This window comes from Glycine max, chromosome 13, assembly GCF_000004515.6.
Source record: "Glycine max cultivar Williams 82 chromosome 13, Glycine_max_v4.0, whole genome shotgun sequence".
Classification (NCBI taxonomy): Eukaryota; Viridiplantae; Streptophyta; class Magnoliopsida; order Fabales; family Fabaceae; genus Glycine; species Glycine max.
In genome coordinates, this window is record NC_038249.2 from 13,742,680 (window position 1) to 13,769,229 (window position 26,550).

The following is a 26,550-nucleotide window of genomic DNA, read 5'->3' on the forward strand; positions in this document are numbered from 1 at the left end:
CAATTAAAAAAAAGAAGTTAAATACATTTAATAAAAAAAAGTGATTTAGAATATAAAAAAATAACAATATAGATCGAAGTAGTAGAAAGTTACATTAGGTGATAAGAAAATTTTCAAAATTTAAGAAGTAATTTAAAGGTAAAATTATCTAATGAAATGTGGATACCAAACATGGATATTTTCTTTATTATTAGTATAGATTAATAATTAATAACATAGATTATTATTATTATTATTATTATTATTATTATTATTATTATTATTATTATTATTATTATTATTATTATTATTATTATTATTATTTCTTTCTTAAAATAAAAGGCATGTATAGTTTGGAAATTTGAGTGATCTTCATATAATTTGAACACATGGGGTCAAATTATTTTGTTGTAATTATGACAAAATGATGATGATAGATTCATTCATTCAAAATCTGTGGATGTATTTTTCTAATTTCTTTAATTCTTAAAAAATTGAAAATGAGGCCCTTATCAAAAAATTTAACTCAACAATGTCTTTGTCAAACCGAATTTTTGATTATGAGAAAGATGCACATAAATTATTGATATAATACATGATAATATATATTTCATTACAAGCACAATGCTAATAAAGCTAGTCTTCTTGAAACCATCAGACATGATATAAGCATCCCAATTGAAAGTGAAGAAATGTAAAGCAATCATAATTTCTAACTTATTGCCTTTTCCAAGCAGTAACAAGCTTAGACATTGTAGTCATCCAAGAGGGCTAGTGTCTTCAAGGGACTGAATTTTTTAAAAAAAATAAAAAGAAAGAAAGAAAAGAAAAACAAAATGTTAGTTTCCAAAATGTGTAAATGAGAATAAATAAAATTCTTATACCTATAAAAAGAAATTTCTAGAAATTGAAGTAATCAGAATAATAACATCAAGTTAATGATAGATTCAAATCACAATAGTTTATAAGAAAAACTTTTATGGTAATAATGGAGATCATTAATATTTTAGGATCAAGTATTGAACATCAATAATTATGAGTTTAATGATTATGCAATGACAATATAATTTTATGCTGTTAATTAATCTTAATATAACTTTTTGTAAAACTCCACAAACTTATCATCTATATAATATATAATAAATGATAGTATAAAATATTTCTATACTGCTAGTACATAACTTATTTTCTCTAATTATATCTCTATTTTATTTTATTATCATCAAACTTTCCATCCAAATTTTCAAAAGGTTCCATAGGAATTAATTCTATTAAAATAAAGTATTATATATAAACACTAGATCACCCAACCATTTAACCAAGCAAGAAATTGTGACCCTAATTAATTAGCATGCTACATTTACACATTTAGTTATTCGTGGATAATAAATCTCATATTTCTTTTATAATTTATGAAAGCAACTTAACTAATGTATCACAAAAATGATATCTCCTTCAACACATATATGTTTTGTTTATATGTAAAAAAATCAAAGATAATATTAGACGGTTTACAACCTCATACATGTTTCACATGTTTTAATTTCAATAAATATATTCATATCATCTCTCAAATAAACTTAATTAGTTAAGTAGCTATTGACTTGATTATATTATCTCATATCCCTTCAAAATTATTTACATTAAAAATAGTTAAAATTATGAAATCTTACTGTCACACAATTCAAAATTATAATATATATGATATCTTTTGTGTATATAAACTATATGAAAAGCAAAAGAAACTATATATATGGAAGGGCTACAATATTATTACCTGTTAAGCTTCAGCCATGCACCTTTGATATTTTATTAGCAAATACTGCAACCTTGACATAAATATTGTCTGATAGATTGTTCAAGAACTTGAAATAGGCATGTCTCCAAGAACGTTTGAGTAAGATTGAGCCAAACACTACCCAAAAGCTTATAACAAATCCAAATGTCATACTTATGTAAAATTCACGACTGAAAAGTGAATATTCACCCTCTTGAACTTCAACATTTGGTTTTTGTGTTGGTCTCCCATCAATACAAAATTTCTCAAGTGGCGGTCCACAAAGATCAAGATTATCTTCATAACTCGAGGCATTGAAACTCTGTAACTGTGTGCTGGTTGGAATTTTTCCAGTTAGATGGTTATGTGACAAATCTAATACACTGAGCCAATAAATTTGAGTAAGACTCAGAGGAATTGAACCAACCAACTGGTTTCTTGACAAATCAAGAGATTCAAGTGATGCTAGCTTCCCAATTTTTGAGGGAATTTTCCCTGTCAAATTATTTCTTGATAAATTCAATGAAACCAATCCAAATAAATTCTCTATTTCCAGTGGAATTTCTCCAGAAAAGTGATTGCTTGAGAGATCAATGCTTTTTAGAAGTAGTAACCCATTATTTTTGAACATTTTTTCTGAACCTTTCCACATCAAGAATGCATTCAAGTCATATGTTTGATCACCTGATGAGTAACTGCTAGTGACATAATATGAATGACCTTGATAATCTCCTGAAGATGTCTTTTGAGTCATTGAAGTAAAATTTTTTATGCATTTAGGAATTTTCCCAGACATGTTGTTTATTGACAGATCCAAGAGTTGAATGCCACTTAGGTAGCAAATTTGCAATGGTAAAGTTCCATGGAAATTATTTCTTCCCAAACTTAAAAATTGCAACTCTTGTAATTTGCTCCCAATCCAAACAGGGATGAGCCCTGATAGTCTGTTTTCTGCAACATCTAGCATGATTAGATTTGTGCAACTCCTCAAGGAGAAAGGTATCTCATATGTTAAGTTGTTGTTTCTCAATAGCAATGCTTGAAGATCAAGAAGAGATCCCATGGATGTAGGTATCCTTCCTGAAAAGTTATTGTGGCTTAAGTCCAAATAAGATAATGACTTGAAACGACTCCAACAATCCGGAATTTTTCCCGAGAAATGATTATTTGAAAGGTCTAATTGGTATAAAGTTTCAACTGTACCATTCACACATAAAAATGAAAGAGAATCAGAGAACTTATTTGTGGATAAATCAAGCAACAAGGAACCTCGCAGAAATGGTGGAATAGGGCCATCAAATTGATTTGATCCAAGAATTAGGGAATGGTAAAGATTCCTTAGTGGAAAATTTGGAATTATACCATGGAGATTATTGTATGAAATATTCATTGAAATCCATTCTCGAAATGCTAAATTAGCCCAAAACCACTTTGGAACCATATCTGCTATTCCTGCATTGGAAATGTCAATATTCCCAAATTGATTTTGTGTCTGCAACCATTTGGGAAATTCTGGACCTAGCTTGCAAGATCGCAATCCTATGTGGCTCAACTGAAATGGTGGGACCCAATTTTGGCTAAATGTCAAGGCCAACAAAGAGTTGTCAGATAACTCCAAGAAATCTAACTTAGACATATTAGCAAAATGATAGTCAGTGAGCACGCCCTGTAAGGAATTTGATTGCATAACTAGTTCCTCCAGTTGAGGCGGAAATTTAATATCTTTAGGAATCTCTCCATTTAGCTTGTTTTCATCGAGATTTAATAATTTTAAAGATGAGAATATTGAGAGGTCGGGTAGTGTGCCATTGATTTGATTCATGCCTAGATATAATTGTTCCAATGAATATCTAGCACATCCAGACAAGTGATGAATCATCACTGAAAGCTCTTGATTCAAATTGTTATGAGACATATCCAGTGAGCTCAAAGCACATGAATTCCCAAATGATTTTGGAATTCCACCTTCTAAAGAGTTTGATTGGATTGACACAGATTCCAAATGAAATGGTAAGCCGATGCCTTCAGGTATCTTTCCACTTAATTGATTACTATCAAGAACCAATGATTTTAGAGATGATATCAGCTTTATTACCATTAGATTTGTATATATCTAAATTAGTTAGTTTTGTAATTAGTTAGTTACAATTCTGTTAGGAGGTTAGAAGATTTCTCACCTTGTATAGATTAATATATAAGGCCTAATCCTATCTGTAATAAGATTAGAGTTTTCCCTTTTCACTTTCAATGAGAATGAGTTTTCCTTTGTTCACCTTGATCCTCTTGTCAACATGGTATCAGAGCTCACATGAGTTCTGGTAGCCATTGTTGCACTTCTTCCAAAATTGTTATTCTTCCCTTTTCTATTGAATCTTTGATCTCCTTCTATCTTTTGATTCATTCTTTCTTTTGAAGTTTCATCAATGGCACTCCAGAACTTCGTTGATTTTTCTACAAACTCTGCGAATCCATACTATCTGCATCCGAATGAGAATCCAGCTCTAGTTCTTGTTTCTCCTTCTTTAACGGCCAAGAACTACCACACTTGGTCCCGTTCGATGCACATCGCGTTAATTTCGAAGAACAAAGACAAGTTCATCGATGGATCTCTTCCCAAACCTCCCGTTTCCGATCCGTTATATGCACCGTGGATCCGCTGCAACACTATGGTTCTCGCTTGGATTCACCGATCAATTTCTGATTCCATCGCAAAATCGGTACTTTGGATCGATACCGCTGCTGGTGTTTGGAAGAATCTACGTATTAGGTTTTCTCAGAGTGATATCTTCCGCATTTCCGATCTACAAGAGGATCTGTATCGTTTCCGTCAAGGAACGCTTGATGTATCTGATTACTTCACTCAATTGAAGATCTACTGGGACGAATTGGAGAATTATCGTCCAATCCCTCACTGTAAATGCTCAATTCCCTGTTCTTGTGGTGGAATTGATTCTGTTAGGGTTTATTGCGAACAAGATTACGTTATTCGCTTCCTTAAAGGCTTGAATGACCGGTTTTCGCATTCTAAATCACAAATCATGATGATGAATCCTCTCCCGGACATTGATCACGTTTTCTCCCTGGTTATTCAACAAGAACGTGAAATGCTAGGCTCTAATTCTGATTCAGTCTCTGAAGCTACTTCTGACTCTGCTATGGCTATGCAAGTCAATTCCAATCAGAGCAATTTCAATGGTAAAGAGGGATATTACAACAAAGGCAAGGGCTCTTCTAAAGGTGGTAATCGAGTTTGCACTCACTGTGGCAAAACAAATCACATCGTCGACAATTGTTTTGAGAAGATTGGCTACCCTCCCGGATACAAGACCAATAAGTCCAAGAATTCATCATCATCATCTCAGGCCAACAATACCTCAAATGCTTCTGCTCTGGAATCAACCCAACAAGGTTCCTCTGCACAGTCCAGTTTTCAGTTTACGCAAGAGATGTACCAAGGCATTCTTGAAGCTCTTCAACAGTCAAAAGTTGGTTCTCAACCAAAGGCCAATTCAGTAACCACATCTCCCTTTGCTTTGCATTCCCCTTCCTCCAATCCGAATGGTAAGAATCCTTCTCTTTGGATACTAGATACCGGTGCTACTGATCATATTACTTTTGATCTTTCCTCTCTTACCACTTATCAAAACATTGTCCCTGTCCCTGTTTCTTTACCCAATGGATCACAGGTTCTAGCTTCCATCTCTGGTAGTGTAGTTATCTCACCTTTAATTACTATCCATCATGTTCTTTACATTCCTTGCTTTCATGTCAATTTGATGTCTGTCACAAAATTAGCTAGTACAAATAATTGCCATTTAAGTTTCACTACTGATTTGTGCAAGATTTTGCAGAATCATTCTCTGGAAACGATTGGTACAGCTAAGCTTCAAAGAGGATTGTATGTGATAGATACTGCTGATATGATTCGTTCTTGTAATTCAATTTCTTCTCATTCTTTTGAGCTTTGGCATTCCAGATTAGGACATGTATCAAATTCTGGTATGCAAGCTATTTCTAAACAATTTCCTTTCATACCTTGTAAGAACAACATGTCACCTTGTGACAGCTGTCATTTTTCTAAACAAAAGAGGCTTCCTTTTCCTAATAGCATTACTACTTCTTTATCTCCTTTTGAACTATTGCATGCTGATGTTTGGGGTCCATATTCCACCATTTCCCTTCTAGGACATAAATATTTTCTCACCTTAGTAGATGATTATTCCAGATTTACCTGGGTCATTTTTCTCAAAAATAAAAGTGAAACTAAAAACCACATTATTAACTTTGTTGCTTATCTAGAAAATCAATTCAACACATCCTTAAAATGTCTTAGATTTGACAATGGGACTGAATTTGCCTTAAATGATTTCTTTCTATCTAAGGGGATTATCCATCAAAAATCATGTGTTGAGACCCCTCAACAGAATGGTGTAGTTGAACGTAAACACCAGCATATTTTGAATGTGGCTAGGTCCTTCTTTTTTCATTCCAATGTTCCTCTCACTATGTGGAATTTTTGTGTTCAACATGCTGTCCATGTTATAAACAGAATTCCTAGTCCCTTACTTAAGTCTAAATCCCCTTATGAACTGTTATTCAAATTACCACCTACCCTTCTCCACCTTAAAGTCTTTGGTTGTTTGTCCTATGCCACTACTATACAAGCACATCGTACCAAATTTGACTCTAGAGCCAGAAAATGTGTTTTCATTGGTTACAAAGATGGTACTAAAGGCTACATACTTTATGACCTTCACTCACACAATATTTTCCTCTCACGCAATGTTATTTTCTATGAGCATTGTTTGCCTTTCAAAACTGTTCCTGGACCCACTCCCTCAAATACTCCATCTAATTTTCCACTTTATGATGATCCTTTGGACATCTCACCTCATCCTTGTGTGGACTCCTCTCCTTTATCCACCGGTTTGATAGACAGTACAAGCACCAGCCCTGCATCCATTCCACCCATAGATCACACTTTGGACTCTAGTTCCTTACCTACCCCTGCTGCTACAGCTCATCCTACTCATCCTACTTCTGATCTTGATCAAAATTCAATAGATCAAACATCATCCCACATTACTAATGTTCCTGTTACTTTAGAGCCACCCTTACCCTTATCTACCAGAGTGTCAACTCGTCCAAAACGACCTCCTGGTTATTTACAGGACTATCACTGCAATGTCATATCTAGTTGTACCAATCAGTTTTCAAGTAATGTTGCTTACCCCCTTTCTTCTGTTTTATCTTATAATAATTGTTCTCCTGATTACAAAATATTTTGTTGCTCTATTTCTTCCACCATTGAGCCCAAAACCTATAACCAAGCTTCCAAATTTGACTGTTGGAAGAAGGCCATGGATGCTGAGATTACAGCTCTTGAGGTAAATAAAACTTGGACTGTTGTGGATCTTCCTTGTGGAAAGGTTCCAGTAGGTTGCAAATGGGTATATAAAATCAAGTATCATGCCAATGGCACAATAGAAAGGTACAAGGCCAGGCTTGTGGCCAAAGGTTACACTCAGATGGAGGGTGTTGACTACTTTGACACTTTTTCCCCAGTAGCCAAGATGACTACAGTACGTGTTTTACTAGCTGTTGCTGCTGTTAGGGGTTGGCATCTTGAACAACTGGATGTCAACAATGCTTTCTTGCATGGTGACTTGAATGAGGAGGTTTATATGTCTCTTCCTCCTGGTTATGATGCTTCTTCCCCTTCCAAGGTATGCAAATTGAACAAGTCCTTATATGGGTTGAAGCAAGCTAGCCGTCAATGGTATTCCAAACTCTCTACTGCTCTTACTTCTTTGGGCTATCAAGTCTCTCAAGCAGATCATTCCCTTTATGTCAGGTCTGATGGCACTTCCTTTACAGTTCTATTAGTCTATGTTGATGACATTGTGTTAGCAGGCACTTCCATGGAAGAGATAAAGTCTGTCAAACTATTCCTTGATCAACAATTTAAGATCAAAGACCTTGATCAACTTCGATTCTTTCTTGGCCTGGAAATTGCAAGGTCATCTTCTGGTATTTTCCTAAATCAAAGAAAGTACACTCTTGAGCTACTTGAAGATACTGGATTTTTGGGTTCCAAACCGGCTTCAGTACCTCTTGATCCTCACACCAAATTATCTGCCACTGATGGTGTTCCCTTTGATGATCCTTCTGGCTATAGAAGACTCATTGGCAGGCTTCTTTATTTGACTCACACAAGGCCAGACATCTCTTTCTCTGTTCAACACCTTAGTCAATATGTTTCAAATCCCTTAGTGCCTCATTATCAAGCTGCTACAAGAATTCTAAGGTACCTAAAATCTTGTCCTGCCAAGGGAATTCTATTCTCTAGTCACAGCCCACTTCAACTTCATGGTTTTGCTGACTCCGATTGGGCTTGCTGTCCTAATACTAGGCGATCCATCACCGGCTACTGTGTTTTACTTGGTAGCTCTCTCATTTCCTGGAAATCTAAGAAACAAAACACTGTTTCTCGTTCATCTACTGAGGCAGAGTATCGTGCGTTGGCCTCATTAACATGTGAGTTACAGTGGTTACAATACTTGTTCCAAGATCTTAACATTACCTTTCCCCAATCAGCTTCAGTTTATTGTGACAACAAATCTGCCATATATCTTGCCCACAATCCAACATTCCATGAACGCAGCAAGCATATTGAACTGGACTGCCACATCATTCGCGAAAAACTGCAGTCAAAACTGATCCACCTCCTCCCAGTTCCTTCGCAGTCACAACTGGCTGATGTGTTTACTAAACCTCTTCACTCTCCCTCTTTTTCCTCCATGATGTCCAAGTTGGGATTGTGCAGCATACACCATCCAACTTGAGGGGAGCTATCAGCTTTATTACCATTAGATTTGTATATATCTAAATTAGTTAGTTTTGTAATTAGTTAGTTACAATTCTGTTAGGAGGTTAGAAGATTTCTCACCTTGTATAGATTAATATATAAGGCCTAATCCTATCTGTAATAAGATTAGAGTTTTCCCTTTTCACTTTCAATGAGAATAAGTTTTCCTTTGTTCACCTTGATCCTCTTGTCAACAGATGAGAACACTGAAAGATCAGGTAAAGAGCCGGTGATTTGATTATATGCCAAATCCAATTCTTGTAATGAGTGTCTAACACAACCACTAGAGAAATTATGAAGGATTGATGGAAGGTCTTCACTCAAATTGTTGTTTTTCATGTATAAAGAATGTAAGGTGCATACATTTATGAAGGACTTGAAAACCTCACCCTTGAAATTGTTAAAGGAGAGGTCAAGGTGCTCAAGTGAATTGAAGACCATGCCAAAATGATTTGATGATGTGGAACCCTCCAAGAGGTTATGACTAAGGTCAAGCTCAACAAGGTTGGAAGTGACGTTGGACAGCCACTGGAGTATCATTGATGACGTGAAGCTGTTCCAGGAAAGATCAAAGATGGAAAGGGAAGTAGAAAAATTGAATTTAGAGGGCTTCAATGAAAGGATAAAATGATCGGAAAGGCTACAATCATATAAGCTTAGTTCTCTAAGATTTGGTAACTTGGCAATCATTTGGAGGAAGCTATGAGAAGTGTTGAGATTAGATATGGAGAGCAAGGAAAGATGGGTTAAGGAAATGAGATTAGACGGCCAATGATCTCCGTCGTCAATTTTGAGAGCACCACCATCAGAATATCTGCCAAGATAAAGCTTCTGCAAATTCGAAAGCTTCCCAATTTGTGAGGGTATATTTCCTTCAAAATAATTGCCACTAAGATCAAGATGCTGCAACTGGGAGAGATTTCCAATTTGAGAGGGTATATTTCCTTCTAAAGAATTGTCACTTAGATCAAGATGCTGCAACTGGGAGAGATTTCCAAGTTGACGTGGGATGGAACCCTCCAGATTACGATTCCAAGCAAGATTTAAGTATTTCAAATGAGAAAGAGAGCCAAACTGAGTTGGAATTTTTCCTTCAATATCACAATATGACAGATCAAGGTATCTCAAGTTTCTCAGAGAACCAAGAAACTCTGGGATTCCTCTATCTGGAAAAGAATTCGAATTGAGGTCTAAATAGTTTAATTGTTGCAACTCCATCAACGACTTGTGGATCTCCCCGCTGATAAAGCGTCCTGAGAGATACTGAACGTTATTTCCATAGGCATAATTATACTCAGCGTGAAGGTCGAGCATTAGGACATGGCCGGTGAGGTTGCTGCAGCGAATCCCTTCCCATTGGCAGCAATCAGCAGTGGTCCTAGATGAGAGCATTCCATGGTGATCCACAAGGGCAGCCTTGAATTCGAGGAGTGCTTCCCTCTCCCTCTGAATGCACATAATTTGGTCTTGAGCAGAAACAACAACCTGCAACATCATCATCATAAATGTTATTATGGCATGCATGAATTTCAAACGAACTGGATTCATGTTTGGCATTTTGGTGGTTATGATCAGAAAGGCAAAGTGATTGATGAAATGAATCCACTGAATGTGAGAATTAGAATGATACTCATGACTTTAGCAGTGCCAATAGCCACATATATAATATCCAAAAGTTTTCGAACGTTTGGTTGAGATTTACTGTTAGACAACGTGTTACCTGCAACATCATAAATATTATTATGGCTTGCATGAATTTCAAACGAACTGGATTCATGTTTGGCATTCTGGTGGTTATCATCACAAAGAGGCAAAGTGATTGATGAAATGAATCCACTGAATATGAGAATTAGAATGATACTGATGACTTTAGCAATGCCAATAGGCATGCATATATATAACATCGGGATGGTTAATGGAATACATTTCTCAACAGTTGATCCAAGTCTTCTTCGGTACCTCATCAGTCTCAACAGTCTTCTAGAGCTACTTTTTACCATTTCTAATGATTATTTGTCATTTAAATTTTATATTTATATGAATTTACTTTTGATCAAATTTTATTATATATTAAATTTCTTTCTGTGTTAATTGCATTTATATTTATTTGTTTTATTATTTTGTATTCTTTTTGTTCATTCATTTTTATATTTAACCTAGTTACATAAGATTACCATTGCTTCACACAAAATCCTTTCATTTAATCACTGTTTTTGAGGAATCATTTTTTTTTTCCACTAAATTTGTTTTACTTCATTTTCATTTCCATCCCATCAAAATTAAACGTTTTTGTTTCATTTTCATTCATTTTTTCCCAATCTATTTCCTTTCAAATCATCCTAAACAAGTGGACGACTTCAAATTATATCTTATTGTCATTAAAATACTGTCGTACTTTAAGTGACATTCAAATTGAATTTGGTTGAAAAAAATGACCATACTCTTAATTAAGAAGAAAACATTGGATTTAAAAATGTATATCATGCTTGAATGGGCTATCAGATTTAAACATACATACTTCGCAACATTAAATTCTTTTATTTTCTCTCATTTTTAATTTTTGATATTTTAAATTGTCTATAATTTCATTATTCCTATGTATGAATATATCACATATCAAATATAGAATAAATTTCTTAATTCAATATTCATATAATAAATGTTTAATATCAATTTTATATTTCTCATATTAACCAAAATTCGTACTTCTTAATATAATAATAAAAATTAATATAATGATACTTTTAAGGGAGGACTTGAAAAAATATGTAATCAACTTATCATGAAAATAATGTATAATTGACAAATATAGTTAATAGAGTTTTCATACTTAAAGGATAATGACATTAAACAATTTAAAAATTGGAAAAAGCTATCACATTCTACACTGTCTTGCGTGGGTTCTTTTTTTGTGTGGAGAAAGATTCAAAATAAAATTTATTGGACGTTTCATTTATCTAAGGGGGAGATGAGTCATATTTATTAAGACAGCAAGAGAAAGGTCAATTTGAAGGCTGAAATGAAAACAAATAATAATAAGTATTGCATTAAGATTAAAAATATATTTTTTACTTTTAATAAATAACAGTCAAAATAAAAGTTTTAGATATTCATACTTAAATTAGACAAAAAAATCATTTTTAAGATATTTAATTTTTAAAATGTTTTAATATAAGAATCAAATATAAAAAACTATTCAAGAAAATTTATGAAATTAGTTAAGGGATTTGGATAATCAAAGGATTTGGTTCAGTTAGTTAAAAAATATATAGATTATTAATTTTTTTTTTGATATTATCGTACTAATAAAAGGGAGAAGGAAGGGAGGATTTGGATAAAAAAAAACTTGGTATTTAATATGCTGAGTAGATCTGGAGCATATACAATGCCAAGTTATGAGATGGGTTCGGCACACAGCTAATTTCCAATCAGACCACCCATTGGTATTACCACACGTCTAAATGATAATTATAACTTTTGTAGTTCTGCTTGCTTCTACCACAATTATTTTTTAAAAAAAATAATTTCAAAGGAAAATTTCGAACGAAAACTTTCATCCTAATACCATTGCTAAAAAAAAATTCATTCAGTTTTTTATTATTTGTATTTATCCAAACAATATAAATTTTCCATCTAGTTTCTCTTTTATTTCTCTCTCTCTCTCCTCTTTTTTTTTTTTCATTTTTCTCTATTTCATCTCTAATCCAAACAAAGTGCAAAAGTTACGGATGAGTTACACTTTTAATTTTTTTAATTCAAAGTGCAGTCTTTTGTTTTAAAAAATTGAAAATTTTGTGCTTATTATTTTTCTAATTATTTTAAATATGAATGTCATTACCCTACGAAGATATATTATAAATTTTTTTGTAACTTCTTGACCAAATACTTTTCCAAGTCTCCCCTAAAATGTCACTAGTCTGCACTTGATATATATTGTTTAGAATGCTACATTATTTTCTAAGTCTTATTTTTTATATAATTGGTTAGATCTTAAATTGAAAAAAAAAAAGTTGTGTTGTTGTGCAGTTTTTGTCACTTTTAAATAAGACTTAGAAAATAATGTAGCATTCAAAACAATATAAGATCTAACCAATTATATAAAAAAATAAGTGACAAAAGTAACTAAGTAATATAAGCTAAAAATAACTTAGAAAATAACTTTTTTTTTTTTAGCACAACAATGTAACTTTTTTTGTCACTTTAAAAAATAATGTAGCATTCTAAGTGACAAAAAATGCACAACAACACAACTTTTTTTTTTCAATTTAAGATCTAACCAATTATATAAAAAATAAGACTTAGAAAATAATGTAGCATTCTAAACAATATATATCAAGTGCAGACTAATGACATTTTAGGGGAGACTTGGAAAAGTATTTAGTCAAGAAGTTACAAAAAAGTTTATAATATATCTTCGTAGGGTAATGACATTCGTATTTAAAATAATTAGAAAAGTAATAAGCACAAAATTTTCAATTTTTTAAAACAAAAGACTGCACTTTGAATTAAAAAAATTAAAAGTATAACTCATCCGTAACTTTTGCACTTTGTTTGGAATAGAGATGAAATAGAGAAAAATGAAAGAAAGAAGAAGAGGAGAGAGAGAGAGAAATAAAAGAGAAACTAGATGGAAAATTTATATTGTTTGGATAAATACAAATAATAAAAAACTGAATGAATTTTTTTAGCAATCCTCCTATAAAATTACCATTGCTTCACACAAAATCATTCCATTTTACAACTGTTTTCGAGGAATCATTTTTTTTTTGGACTCCGCTAAATTTATTTTACTTCATTTTCATTTCCATCTTATCAAAACCACATTTTTTCTCAATTTATTTCCTTTCAAATCATCCTAAACAAGTGGAGGACTTCAAATTATATGTTATTGACATTAAAATACATTCAAATTGAATTTGGTTGACAAAAGTGATCATATTCTTAATTAAGAATAAAAAATTGGGTTTAAAAATGTATACCATGCTTGAAGGGGCTATCAAATTTAAACACACACATCATAGCATTAAATTCTTTTATTTTTCTTACATTTTTAATTTTTAATATTTTAAATTGACTATAATTTCATTGTTCCTATATATATCAATATATCACATATCAAATATAAAATAAATTTCTTAATTCAATATTCATATAATAATATTTAATATCAACTTTATATTTCTCATATATTAACCAAAATGTGTACTACTTAATATAATAAAAAAATTAATGTAATGATACTTTCGAGGAAGAACTTATAAAAATATATAATCAACTAGTCATGAAATTAATTTATGATTAACAAATATAGTTAATATAATTTCATACTTAAAGGGTAATGATATTCAAAATTTTAAAAATTGGGAAAAGCCATCATATTCTACTCGTAAGTGTCTTGTGGGGCTCTTTTTCTTTATGTGCGAAGAAAGATTCAAAATACAATTTATTGTGTGTTTCATTTATCTAAGAAGAGATGGGTCATATTAATTAAGATTAAAGAGAAAGGTCAATTTAAAGAATGAAACAAGAATAAATAATAATAATTACGTTAAGATTATTTTTTTTTATTTTTAATAAATAACAGTCAAATCAAAAGTTTTAGATATTCATACTTACAAATAAGACAAAAAAAATCATTTTTAGGATATTTAATTTTTAAAATGTTGTAATATACAAATCAAATATAACAAACTATTCAAGAAAATTTATGAAATTAGTTAAAAGAATTTTGTATTACGTCTAAATTTACTAATATAAATATTACGTAAGTATGTAAGATATATTCATATAATTTCTCTTGATCCAAATAGTTTGATCAGTTATATTGATTTTATAATTATTTCTTTCCGGTTATTTATTTTTATTTTTATTTTTTATCAGCTCTTTTTATATTATTTGTATTAAACATGTTATATTCTATATATTTATGTTATAAATATAAAAGCAACAGACGTAAGTATTAGGACGTTTCTAATATAAACAAGTAACTAAAACTATGAATAATGGTAAAAATGTAATGATGGAATATAAAAGTGCGTGTAATTTTTATTTTGTTATTTAAAAGTTAAAGAGATTTGGATAGTTAAGGAGATTTGGCTCACTTTGTTGGAAAAAAAATGTGTGAATTATTTTAATTTTTTTATATTATTTTTAATTCGTACAAATAAATAAAAAAGGAGAAGGAAGGGGTATTTTTATATAAAAAAAACTTGGTATTAATTTGCTGAACAGATTTGGAGCATAGACGTTTAAATAATAATCATGACTTTTGTGGTTCTGCTTGCTCCTACAACAATTATTTTTAAAAAACAATTCAAAGGAAACTTTTGGACAAAAACTTTCATCCAAATGCCAGTTAATTTTTATTTTAATATTAAAATAAAATTTGTCCCTAAGTTCTCTTTTAAATATGTACTAATTTTATTAGTTGATATTATTTTTTACTAATACTAACTAATAAAATCGGTATATATTTAAAAGAGAAGTTAGGAGCAACTTTTATTAGTTGATACTATTAAATACTTTAAATTGAATCCATTAGCTAATGATAAGGTTTCCTCTTACCATCGAGGTGGTGTGGGTTTGAGTTATGGAACCAGCAACAACTCATGGGCCAGGGCCCTCCTCCTCAACTTCGACCTCTCTTTCACCAAGATCTCTACTCTGCGCTGGGCATTGGGCCCAGTAGGACCATCTTGGACGATCAGTCATCGTTGAGATCCAGGATCATGCGCTTGGAAGCGCAGTAGGAGGAGGGAAAAAAAGAGGCAAAACCGCAACCCTGAGAGGAAGGAGGGAAAAGGGATTACTAACATCTTTGAGGGCTAGGGCCGCCCTCGACGGTGAGAGAGTCGAAGTTGGTGCCGGAGAGGCGACTGTTGCGGTTGGCATCAGTGTCCTGGCGAAACCCGCGACCCTTGGTCTTCTTCAGTCACCGCAGTTTCATCGGTGTTTATGCTCATTGTTCGAGGTCATGGGGTTGTGCGTGTGGATAAGACTGTGAATGCCAAGGGACACCACAACGTGTGGATAAGACCGTGAGATAACGATAATGTTTTAATAAAATCTGTCGTAATTTTTATGACCAACACACATTCTAAGGCGGGTTTCAACAACCATATTAGAATGTGTGTCGTACAAGACTTTTTTCAATTTGATAATTACAAAAATGTCACCGATTCATTTTTTAAGACGGTTTTGTTGTAACTGGCGTAGAAAGTGCGTTGTAAAAAAGTGTTTTTTTAGTAGTATAACTTTTTTATTTTCAGCTTTCATTTATAACTATTCAACTTTCAAACTTTTTAATTTTATCTAAAGTTTCAACTATCAATTAACAATATTTTAATTAATCGTCCTAAACACAACCTAAATCTATGGTGGCAAACACTATGATCGAGCAACATTTTTTGCACTAATTACTTGACCCGTAATTTTGTTATGCATTTCAACTTAATAATTTTCAGTTTAAAGATACTAAATGTAGTATATATATTTTCTTATGAGTAAGGACAAAAGCTACACAACAACACAATTTTTTTTTCAACTTAATATCTAACTAATTAAAAAAAGACTTAGAAAATAATGTAGCATTCTAAACGATATATATCAAGTGCAGACTAGTGACATTTTAGGGGAGACTTGGAAAAGTCTTCGGTCAAGAAGTTACAAAAAAGTTTATAGTATATCATCGTAAGACAATGACATTCATATTTAAATAATTAGAAAAATAATAAGCACAAAATTTTCAATTTATGAAAAAAAAAATGCACTTTAAATAAAAAAGCTTAAAAGTATAACTCATCCGTAACTTTTCCACTTTGTTTGGATTAGAGATGAAATAGAGAAAAATGAAAGAGAGAAATAAAAGAGAAAAGAGGTGGAAAATTTATATTGTTTTGATACATAGAAATAATTAAAAACTGAATCACTTCCATTTTTTTTTTACCAATCCTCCCATAAAATTACCATTGTTTCACACAAAATCCTTCCATTTTACTACTGTTTTAGGAATCAATTTTTTTTGGACTCAAATAAATTTGTTTTACTTCATTTTCATTTCCATCCCATCAAAACCAAAGGTTCCCGTTTCATTTTTATTCATTTGTTTCCAATTTATTTCCTTCCAAATCATCCCAAACAAATGGAAGACTTCAAATTATATGTCATTCACATTAAAATGGTGTCGTGCTTTAAGTGACATTCAAATTGAGTTTGGTTGAAAAAAATGACCATGTTCTTAATTAAGAAGATAAAATTGGGTTTAAAAACGTATACCATGTCTGAAGGCCTAATCAAATTTAAACACACACATCATAGCATTAAATCCTTTTATTTTCTCACATTTTTAATTTTTAATATTTTTAATTGGCTATAATTTTATTATTCCTATATATCAATATATCACATACCAAGTATTGAATAAATTTCTTAATTCAATATTCATATAATAAATGTTTAATATCAATTTTATATTTGTCATATTAACCAAAATTTGTATTAAATATAATAAAAAATTAATATAATGCACTTACAAGGGAAGACTTGGTAGTCAACCTGTCATGTCATGAAAATGTGTGATTGACAAATATATATATAACTAATAAAATACAGTACTCAAAGAGTAATCACATTCAAATTTTTAAAAATTGAAAAAAGCCACCATATTCTACACTTAAGTATCTTGTGTGGGTTTTTTTTTTCTGTATACGAGTCTGTGGAGAAAGATTCAAAATAAAGGTTATTGTGGTTTTCATTTGTCTAAGAAGAGATGAGTCATATGCAATTTGAAGGTTTAAACAATAACAAACAATAATAATTATAGGATTAAGACTAAAAATAATATATCATTGAGATTAAAATTTAATTATAAACATATAATGTAATATTATTATTGTCATTGTCTTCACCACTGATTATTATATCTATCACCATCGCCATTATCATTGTAACTACTATATTTGTTACCACTATCATTGAAATTTGATAGTACAACCTTGAAAACCAAAAGCAAGGGGACAAAATATCAGAAAATATGATGGTTCAATCTCTAATTCAATTCCAAATAATATATGAACCCAAAAGATAATGAACAAAAACATGAGTGATCTATTTTAAGAACCTTTTAAGACAATTGTTAGCAAAAACATCATCTCAGACAATACACTTCCGAAGATGGTAACCGTCATAGGCTCTTCTGGGAAGCTTGCTTGGCATCTTGAGATTGTGTTAATTTCTTGGCTTTCCCTTTTTCTAAATCACCCATGTAGCAGCATTAAGGGTCACTTAGCTTAGATTTTCTTTTCTTTTTAAATTTAGCAGCTTAGACAAATTTTTAATGTTATGTAAATATTTACCCGTTAGTAGAAAAATGTTTTCTGTTTTGTTAATTTCCCTGAATTTGTTCCATAATTGTTCATTGAATGTTGTTCAGAATGATTTGCTTTGTAAAATAGAGATAATCCAATAAAGGCGAGGGATAGTGAAAGAGTCCACTCAATTGGTTGACGAGTATGCAGAAATTATTGTAAACTAATGTTAAATGGACAAAAAGAAAAGACAAAAGAACTAGGTACTAGGAATGCCCTCAATACAAATAGCAAATATATTTCTACTCATGTTAAAAAAGATAGTAAAAATTCTGAAAACTTTTCTTTATACAAGTTATAGACCTATAGGTGTATGTGGTTGACCTATGATGTAGAATACTATAATTAATTGACAAATGATAGCTGCTTGGAATCACAATTTGATGGTGATGTCTTTGATGGTGATGTCTTTAGTACTGTTTGAGATGCTTCTGTGGTTCGACAGACGCAACAAGTTATTGATCAGGCAAATAGACTAGTAAGGTTGCTAAGGTAATCTCAGTTATATTTCAGGGAACAGGATTATCATGTTAAAATTTGCATTGATTTTCTGGTGAGATTACATAAGAAATAGGCCTTGTGTAAAATTTGAAGCATATTATAATGAAAGATTTCTGGTCTCTGGGGACAGGTATCAGCTTCTGTACTCAATGTTTTGGGGAATTAATGACATTGTCAATAGCCTTTGATATGTTGCCCCCTATGAAATAAAAATAGAGAATATCAATGACAAACGGAATGAGTACAGCAGAGACCAAAAAGAAAAAAGCAGGAAAAAAAAACCCTACTGAATTTTGTGTGATAAGGCTTTTAATTTTTAGTGGGATTGATGAAATTCGCTGTTTTGAATTACTATTATGGGTATGATTATTCATTTCAATGATGGCTATGGCTTCTGCAAATATCGTTGAAAACCAGTTTTTCTCCTCTTGAGTTGGCTTAAGATGAAATAAATTCAAATCTGGAAGGGACTAATCCCCAGCAAAGTAGCAAACTACGATTTGAGTTTCTACTAAGAATGGCGCCAACATTTAGTGTTTACTATTTAGTAGAAACCGGATGAAAATACCCTCAACTGAGACAAAATTTGTGTATTATTCTTGAATTAATTCTAGAATTCAAGAATAGCAGAGGTACAGAAATGAAAGGCAGCATAGGGTGTTTCACAGATCCTGCTATTTTTTCCCCTTTTTTTGTCTCTCTAATTCTGTTCTTTTAGCGATATGGGTTAACTTGCTGTTTTGGTTTCTTTTTATTCCCTTAGTCTGAAGTAAGGATGGCCTCATAAGAAAGATACCTATAGGAAACCAAAATCATGATTTGAAAGGATATGGGAAAAAAACCTTACTTTTGCAATCTCTTGTCCTTGCTGTCGATGATGCCGAGGGACAATAATAGTCATTGTATTAGGTTGTTGCTGTTTAAGGGCATTGTGAACACCTAATGTTAGTGCAGAGAAAGCAATCAAATATAAACATATTATAGGAAATAGAAATTAATGAGTATGAAAACAAGGACAGTAGCAAACTAATTCCACCAATTTAAAGTAGTCTTCAAACTAATAAGTACAACAATCTGTAAAGATACAAGAGAAACATACCATGAAACAGTATAAAGTTTGTAAAATAGATGAATTCCATGAATTTAAAATAACACAAAAGGAGGCCAAAGTATGAACAATCTGTAAAATCTGAATTCCATTAATTTAAAATCACACAAAAATATGAATTCCATCAATTCCATGAATTCCATGAATTTAAAATCCAGAGGTATAGAAGAAGGAACTGAGTTTCTTCTTGTCGACTATGAATAGAAGAAGCCATCCAAACCTTGTTTTGTGTAAGCTCTAGTCTCAGATTGTGTATATCAATTCTACCTTTTTTCTTGACTCCAAAATCTTCTATTACTGAATGATAAGCAGTGATGAGACAAGATCAGCACAAAGTACAGACCACTTTATCACTTCAATAACTTGTTTTTTTAAAACTACCAAAAACAACAAGTTTCCCCTTCTATACAAGTCGCCATAACAGCAATAAAACCTACATCAACTAGGCATCTAGTTTTTATATGAAGTCAATAAACCAAATCATACAAAAAGAACACAATGATGGTCTATATCTGAAGAGTGTTATTAATTTTTAATGTTCAATTACATTTTGTCTGCATAAGAAATAACCAAATTAATGACATACCATATTTTAAATCAGCAGAAAAGTATATGATATTAGGAGGGGCTTGTAGTAGCTGAAACGGGATACCCTGCTCTGTACTCTATGACATACAACATGTTGAAAGATGGCATAATAAAGGGGCTTATATTATCATCATATTATTATTATTCACTTAAAGGGACTTATATTATGGATCAGAAGATATTCCAACTAATACAGCAAATCAAAAAGTAGATTAACAGAAGAAAACAGAAAAAAGTAGACATAAAAAAAATTAAAGAACCCGTCAATCCTTCCACACATCCATCTAACAAATATCCATATAAAATGAACTATCCAATCCCTGTAAAGATCCACAGATGATGTATTCCACAAATAAAGTACTAAGCAGAAAACTAAGCCAGAAAAACTACCTAGCTTAAAAGTTTTGTAAAATTGAAACATCCCTGGTTTAAAATGCACTGTGCTTCATTCAAGTTCACCAAATCCCTGAAAAAACACCGCAACACATGGCCTTGCTTTATGATATGTAGCTTAATCAATATTGGAAATACGAAGAACCATGTGCAGAAACGTACAAGAAATAACATGTAGTGTGTTAAATAGATAAAAGGTAGTGCCTTCTCGTTAATTAGAGTCATGACACTACCATCATCAGCAAATGAATACATGATAAATATGCTCCAAAATACAGGAGAAAAAACAAAAACTACTTCGTGTAAATTTCCAAATACAGTCTAACAAAATTATTGCCTAGCATTTGAACTTGAGATTTTTAACTTGATGACAACACAGAACTTTTCTGTGACAGGCTACATTTAACTTGAGATTCTCAGTTCCAAAAGAATACGGTAAACCACAGTTGTCATGTTCTCTCATGCTTTTATCATGATGAAGCTGTGTGTTGATCTCAACTATAGGCCAAAATTGCACATCTGCACAAACTCCATATTGTTGTCCACGTATTTGGTCCAAAGATTTTTGTATTGGTTCAAAGCAATATCAAGCCAAGGTTTCATGTTTCCATTGTAATGAATGACTGCAGCATTGCTGATCTCATCCATGCTAATGCTTGGATTGTATCCTAGCCCAAGCACGTGCCAGGATTTGTCCAGTGTCTTGGTTGTGGAGTAGAAGGTGATCAAACCAGGTGACAGGGTCCCTGCTGTCCACAAAGTTTGGTCTTCATTCTGATAACAGAATAACCCATTTAGCAATAGTACAAAGGAATAGCTTGAGCATTATTCAATAAACTTTTTCTTGCAGAATAATAGTTTTAGAGAAGGCAATTACATAGGCCCTGTTTGGATAAGCTTCCCAATAATCACTTATAAGAGAAGAATATAAAAATGTAAAATGAATTAAGTTTCTCCAATAAGTTAAAATTAGCTTAAGCATAAGTTAAAATAAGATTTTGGAGAAATTAAATGAGAGTTCCTACAATTTAGCTTATGCAAAACTAATTTTAACTTATGAAAGAAACTTAATTTATTTTACTTTCTTATTTTCTTCTCCTATAAGTGTTTATAAAAGAAGTTTATCCAAACAAGGTCATATCAAATTTGCACAAAATCATTAGCATAGAAAAGATAACTATAAGAAGAAGAAAATTTACCAAGTTCTGCCAATAGTGATAATTATCTGTACACTTTTCATGCCTCCAAGCATCAAGATTAAATATATTCATGCCATAGGCCCAAGCACAAGCTTTTGGATTGAAGCTCTCCTTGATTAAAGGATGAGAGAAATTCAAGTACTGGGCATATCGGTGGAAAGAGCCAAAACAGATCTCAACAGCACCATTCACCTTCCCATCCAAATCAATTTTCCACAAACCTGTCAAGTCTTTTTGAACCACAACATCATCATCCAAAAGTAAGATCTTATACAATTTAGGGTACATCTCTGGCAAATAAAATCGAAGGTGATCCAACATGGACAGGGACTTGGCATTTTTCATGTTTGCATCATTTGTGGCATTATCAGCTTGATTCTCCAAGTACCGCTGCTTCATTTTGGCTGACTCAAGTTGCCTCAAGATCGGGACATATGATGAATTTAAGAATGTGAATTCTTCCACCGATTTCACCTCTAAAAATGCACCCCCTTCAATGGGCCTCATCTTAAACCAAACCTTCATTGCCCCAACATTCATCCTGTTTGTAACAACATGGAAAACATGCTTCCATGGTTCCACTGCATTCTTCACCACAGATCTCACCACCACAGACACAGCTATGACATTATCTGAGAATATAGCATAATGATACAAAGTGGGATCTTCAAACTCCAGCTTGGGCTCCTCATCTCTATATTTCTCAGGATTTGAAATCTTCTCACCCATCAGCCTCATTGCCAAACAATGCAAGCTCTTGGGGATTGATCTGGCCGAAATCAAGCTTGCCAACGCCCCATTCTTCTTTGCCTTTGCAAGTGACTCATGAACAGCAAATATCGTGTCCTTCAACTTCTGGATCTTCAACTGATTATCATAATTCTCTTTGGCCTCAACAATGATCATCCGTGCAATCTTCACTCTATCCTTAACCTCCTTCTCAAACTGCCTCAGCACATCCTCATCAATTGGACCATCGGAATCAAACAGTGATGCCTTATAGGTTGGTTTCAACACAATATCCGAAAAATTGTGTGCCAACTCATCAAACATCTTCAATTGCTTAGAAATGTCAAGCTTGAGCTTCCTAGCATAAGCACCATAGGCATTCACTAGTGCAATGTGATCTTTAGCTTGTTGGTGTATCAAATCCATTCGGGTCCTAAGAGGGTCAGATTTCAATGCCAAAAAGGTTCTATGCACGTATGCATTACCAGTCGTGGGAAGATCCTGTTAACCAAAAACACCTAAACAATTACATGGGGTTCATTCAATTACTCAAATCACCAAGTGGCAAAGTTTAAAATAACAGTTCGCAACAGCGATTTCAGCCTCAACATCAAGGTTTTGGACTCATGTAAGCAATTTCCCGCAATGTCAAGGATCGCGACGAAACCGCAATTTAAAATCTTGCCATGTGGGTTATGCTTTAAACTAAATCTACAAAAATAGGTCTCTCCAATTTCGCAAATTAAAAACGAGTTTCAATCAAAATCGAAAATCTGGCACGACAACACAAAAGGGCATCGAAAATTGCAGAAAAAACAGAGGAACTTACAGAGTCATCGTTCGATGTGGAGGGGTTGGTGGTGAAGAGGACCGAAAGGGTGGCAACGAAGAGAAGAGAAAATATGGCAGAGATGAAGATCCGAAACGAGAACAAACTACGAAAACTAGATCCACCCCTGGCTCCTCTCGTGGCAACCGCCATTGGATCTTGAACTTAGCACCAAAGAACGTTGCTTTGAGCAGAGTGAGATCCAAGAATATGAAGAATCTGTGTTAAAAAGTTGATTACTATGTGATGTGTGTTTTTAATTTTGCTTAATTTTGAATTGAAGCATGGAATATGGAAAGTGAAGTTGGCATGACAGTTTTGGGCACCAAATTAAACAGGAGGATGCGGGATTGGGACAAAGTGATGGTGAACTTTGAGATAATGCAATTGCAATGAATCAGAGTATGTTTAGTTGTGAGAATGTGAAGTGTGTTTGTATGTTTGCATTTGTGTGTGTGATGCTGCTACGCGGAATGTCAAGAGGTGGGCTAGTAATGGTTTTCAACCTGAATTTCAGGATAAATCTGTGCTCCATCTTAATTTTTTTTTCTATGTTAATTTATGAAATAATTATGAAAAAAAATCCCTTAATTTAACTTTTTATTCCTCGTGCTTTTTGGCTTTGTGCAAATCAATGGACTTTTTATTCAACTATAATTTTTATGTTTTTTTTTTCATGAAGGAAAAGTATCCCACGAAGTTGAAGAAAAATCCTAAAGATTTAGAAATCATCAAGAATGAATTTTATCTCTCTTAATAAAATATTCTCTATAAAAAAATCTAACTCTTATCAATGTTTAAGAAACTCAATCATTTATCAATTATGTTAGATTTTTATTTGTTTATCTTATATTTTTATTTTTGAATTTATTTTCTATTTATTATAATGTAAGTTCTTCATAATTAATAAAAAATATTGTTGGTGTGATCTTCAAAATAATTATTATAAAAATAAATAAATATACAATACACATGATAATCTCTTATTGGACATCACATGACAATGTAAATCCTTTACTTGTTCTTTTTTTTTTCTTGCTTTCTGAGAATTAATTAAAATCTAATAATAAAGTAAATTTTTTATATTATTATTTAATTATAAATTATTATGTATAATAATTTTATTAATTTTTTTTATAAAAAAATTCATAATCATATTTAAATTAATTAATAGTTTATATTGAAATCTTATAAAAATTAAACTTCACAATAGTCATCACACTTACTCTTTTTGTAAAAAAATTGTCATCACGTTTTTTTCTTTTCTTTTTATTTCTTTCTTTTGTTACCCAAAAAAGTGTAATTTTTTAAATTTATATTATTTAGTTATATTTTCTTCTCCGTACATACTAGCTATAAGTTTCATTTTGTTTCTCATAAATCCCCCTGTTATTTACTTTGATTTGGTGGATTTGTGACGAATTCATGCCAACCTATCCATTTGATTTTATTTTTTTTCAAATTACAATTGATGTTTACTTTTGACTGAACAACCGAACCAAACTTATGACAACTTGATTGGTTTAATTCAGTTCACAAGTTCATATACAATTGACTTTTGATTAAAATTCTCACTTTTTTAAAATAATTAGTTTAGTGCATCGTGTCCTTCATTGTATTAATTTTATAACTTATAATTTTTTGTATATTATAATTTTTAATGTATTTATCTATTATATTTTAATTACTAAAAATATATATTGGTATATATATACACACTAATTAACCATATTAATATATAATAAAATATTAATTATTATAAAAATCACACCAAAATTTTGTATGATGTATAATATATTTTCATATACATACATCAAATTTGTGTGTTAATAAAATTTCATACTTCATAAAAATCTATCCCATGAATTTTATATTTAATATATTTTTTTATATTTTTATTAATAAATTTATATATTTTTAATTGAAGAAACTTGTACATTAATCAAATAAGTTAATATAAAATATAAAAATTTTCTTTAATTGAATAAATAAGAATAAATTGATTTGAACTAAAAATTTATTCCAAATAAGATAATTTTATTATTGAAGCTTTAAATGTTCTTTAACATTTGAACATATTTTTATCAATTAATGTTTAAATATGATTCACAAATTTAATATTTTATTCTTATAATTTTTAATTATATAATGCAAAAAACATGAGTTTACCATTATTATGCAAAACTGATATTGCTTAATATATATCGGCTTCCAATATATCGAGTCCGCGTAGCTAAGATAGTTCAACTCAAAAAGCAAACCTAATTGCTCTTTTATTTAACAAAAAAAAAGAAAGAAAGAATAAAATACACATATTTTTCCTTCAAAAATGACTACACGTCTTTTTATCAAATAAAATGCACATATGGACAACGATTTGTACCTAAGATTAATATTGAAAATTAACTCCATGCCAATTCCCAAATTCAAACGGCACTCCAAGCCAGGTTTCATTATAGTTTTAAACATAAAATTTGGGGCCCAAAGTTCATATTTTGAATCACCATCACTGTCTAATTTTATTCCATGTAGTCCGTTGTTCATTGGAGCTAAACTAGATCCTAATTCCGTCATACTGATACTCATTAAGAATATAGCCAACCTAAAAAATCTTCAGAGCTCCAATATGACTGAAGAGGAGTATCTTGATAACAAATATCACCTGCTCTTCTCCAATTTCATGAAAAAATAGTTGTGTTAATTACAAGACAAAAATTCTATGTAGATTAAGTATTTTCTGCATTGTTATTTTAATAAGAATTAGAGTTTTATTTTAGTAGTCCATGTAGTTAAAGATTTTATTAAAGGTCAACATTAATTATGAAGGTAAAATTATAATTTTGATTTTTTTTTATAATAGTTACACTAAGGTTCAACTATTTGAACTCAACCACATTATTCAAACTTTCATTATTAAGTCCATCCTAATAGGTTAAATTATAATTCTAAAATGTAATACCAAAAACACTTACATATAATTGTATAGTTTTATACTGTATTCAATAGTAATTTATTCAAATCATAGCTACAAAAGTTGAAAGTGAATGAATGAAATAATATTGAAAATTTACATGAATTTTATGGAAAAACCATAAGATACTAAAGGTATCTTTGATTATTATTTTTTTAGTTGCTCCAACCTTAGTTTGAATAGTAAATTCAGTTTCGCTACATGTTTGGTTTTCTTCAAAAGTGTGTTTGCATATTTAAATTT

General features: G+C 31.5%; 3 protein-coding genes across 3 annotated transcripts; all 3 read right to left on the reverse strand.

Moving 5' to 3' along the window:
• Positions 1-1,766: 1,766 nt before the first annotated feature.
• Positions 1,767-3,854, reverse strand: LOC100813128 (receptor-like protein EIX2). Its single transcript, XM_014766209.1, has one exon. The coding sequence runs from the start codon at positions 3,852-3,854 to the stop codon at positions 1,767-1,769; it is 2,088 nt and encodes a 695-aa protein (XP_014621695.1).
• Positions 3,855-8,750: 4,896 nt separating this feature from the next.
• LOC121173268 (receptor-like protein 50) lies at positions 8,751-10,172 on the reverse strand. Its single transcript, XM_041007920.1, has one exon. It carries the CDS (start codon positions 10,170-10,172, stop codon positions 8,751-8,753), a length of 1,422 nt encoding a protein of 473 aa, XP_040863854.1.
• Positions 10,173-20,738: 10,566 nt separating this feature from the next.
• Positions 20,739-23,837, reverse strand: LOC100778332 (probable galacturonosyltransferase 9). Its single transcript, XM_006593647.4, has 3 exons — positions 23,337-23,837; positions 21,779-23,008; positions 20,739-21,353 (listed from the first exon to the last, which is right to left on the reverse strand). The coding sequence occupies exons 1-3, from the start codon at positions 23,487-23,489 to the stop codon at positions 21,078-21,080; spliced, it is 1,659 nt and encodes a 552-aa protein (XP_006593710.3). The 5' UTR covers positions 23,490-23,837; the 3' UTR covers positions 20,739-21,077.
• Between the last annotated feature and the right edge of the window lie 2,713 nt (positions 23,838-26,550).